The following is a 1,882-nucleotide window of genomic DNA, read 5'->3' as shown; positions in this document are numbered from 1 at the left end:
ACCCGCCACCTCGCCCGGCTAGTTTTTTGTATTTTTTAGTAGAGACGGGGTTTCACCGTGTTAGCCAGGATGGTCTCGATCTCCTGACCTCGTATTTATTTATTTTTAAAGACAGGGTTTCTTTGTTGGCCAGGCTAGAGTGTAGTGGCACGATCTTGGCTCACTGCAACCTCTGCTTCCCAGGCTCAAGCGATTCTTGTGCCTCAGCTCCCGAGTAGCTGGGATTACAGGCATGAGCCACCATGCCTGGCCAAGCTAAAAGTTTTTTGTTTTAAAAACCTGATTATTTCATAAAAGCACTATTTGTGTAGATTTTTCACAGGAAGGCAGAAGACATTGAAAATGATGCCCTTTCTCCTGAAGAACAAGAAGAATGCAAAAATTATCTGAGAAAGACCAGGGACTACCTAATAAAGATTTTAGATGACAGTGATTCAAATCTTTCAGTGGTCAAGAAAGTAAGTAGCAGGTTGTTGTATGTATATTCTTACTGATAACTCACTGATCAGTGTTTTTGCGTTGGTCTTACATTTTGGTAATTTCAAAAATACTCAGTAATATGTTGTTACTAATGCATAGAAGGGATGTGTGTGTCTAAATGCTAATATTTGCTTGCTTTGTCTTAGGTTTGGTGAGTCTTTTTAAACTTGGAAATCTAGGTGTATGTTCGTAAAAAGTACTTCCTGGGGAATTAGAAAAGATTTCTAAGATAAGACATTGATTTTGTTATCTTAGCAATGTAATCAAAACAAATATAACCTCAGGACTAATTCTTAATGAACTCTGCTGAAATTGAAAGTTGTTGCTGACAACTTAAGAGCATTTCTTCTCATCTTCATCAGCCATTATGAACGCCCTTGTTTTCTTGCTGTCAGCTGTTTGAGATTGTCATGATGATGTTAAATTATGTTCAGTCTTCTGAGTGTTTTGTTGATTAATTTGTGTTGCTACTCTTTTATTAGGATTTATGTTGTCTGGTGTATTGTAGCATCTCTATTTCTGTCACCATTCAATATCAGTTAGAAAACATCAGTAACTTATTTTGTTCACTTGGAAAAGCTTTCTAAGTTAACATTCTTTTATCATTTTCATGGCTAACAGAAGTAATAGAAAGAGCGTAGACTTTAGAATCCGAAGATGTTAGATTGTATACCATTTTTCTGTGTTCATGAAAAAAATTATAGAATAAAGACAAAAAAATAAAAATTATACAAAACAACAGAAAAAGAAATATAATTTAAAAAACACTTTCACGTATATTATTAAAGTATAAAGTGCTTATTAAAGTGACAAAAATGTAAATATATCATTTTAGAGTTTTTACTTTTGGAATTTTTTGCAAATGAAAGCTGTTAATTAATGTCTTTTATTTTTAGTTGCCTGTGCCCCTGGAGTCTGTAAAAGAGATGCTTAATTCAGTCATGCAGGAACTCGAAGACTATAGTGAAGGAGGTCCTCTTTATAAAAACGGTTCTTCGCGAAATGCAGATTCAGAAATAAAACATTCTACACCGTCTCCTACCAAATATTCACTATCACCAAGTAAAAGTTACAAGGTAAACAGGGAAGAAATGAATCATTTCATTGTGAAATATGTTTCTAAGTGTTTTAAATACTGTTTTATTATTTTTATTTTTTTTTTAGTATTCCCCCAAAACACCACCTCGATGGGCAGAAGATCAGAATTCTTTACTGAAAATGATTTGCCAACAAGTAGAGGCCATTAAGGTAAGTTACTTAATTTCTGTAGCTATACTTTTTATTCCAAGATTCCTTCCCTGGCCACTCCCTTGCTTTTTTTCTGAAGCTGGTCAGAATGTCCCCTTGCCATCCAACTAGTATGGCAAGGGGACATTTTGTCTTTTTTTTTTTTTTAAAAGAG

The 1,882-nt window shown here is 34.3% G+C and overlaps 1 protein-coding gene across 1 annotated transcript in view; it reads left to right on the top strand.

The window, feature by feature from the left end:
* Positions 1-1,882, top strand: part of RANBP2 (RAN binding protein 2) — an 86,887-nt gene that overhangs the window by 51,066 nt on the left and 33,939 nt on the right. Inside the window, 3 exon segments of the mRNA XM_011980543.1 lie at positions 312-458; positions 1,377-1,556; positions 1,645-1,728. Of these exon segments, the coding sequence (XP_011835933.1) occupies positions 312-458; positions 1,377-1,556; positions 1,645-1,728 (411 nt within the window).

This window comes from Mandrillus leucophaeus, unplaced genomic scaffold (assembly GCF_000951045.1).
Source record: "Mandrillus leucophaeus isolate KB7577 unplaced genomic scaffold, Mleu.le_1.0 Scaffold214, whole genome shotgun sequence".
NCBI classification, from domain to species: Eukaryota; Metazoa; Chordata; class Mammalia; order Primates; family Cercopithecidae; genus Mandrillus; species Mandrillus leucophaeus.
The sequence above is the reverse complement of the archived record's forward strand: the minus strand, read 5'-3'. Positions and strand labels throughout refer to the sequence as shown.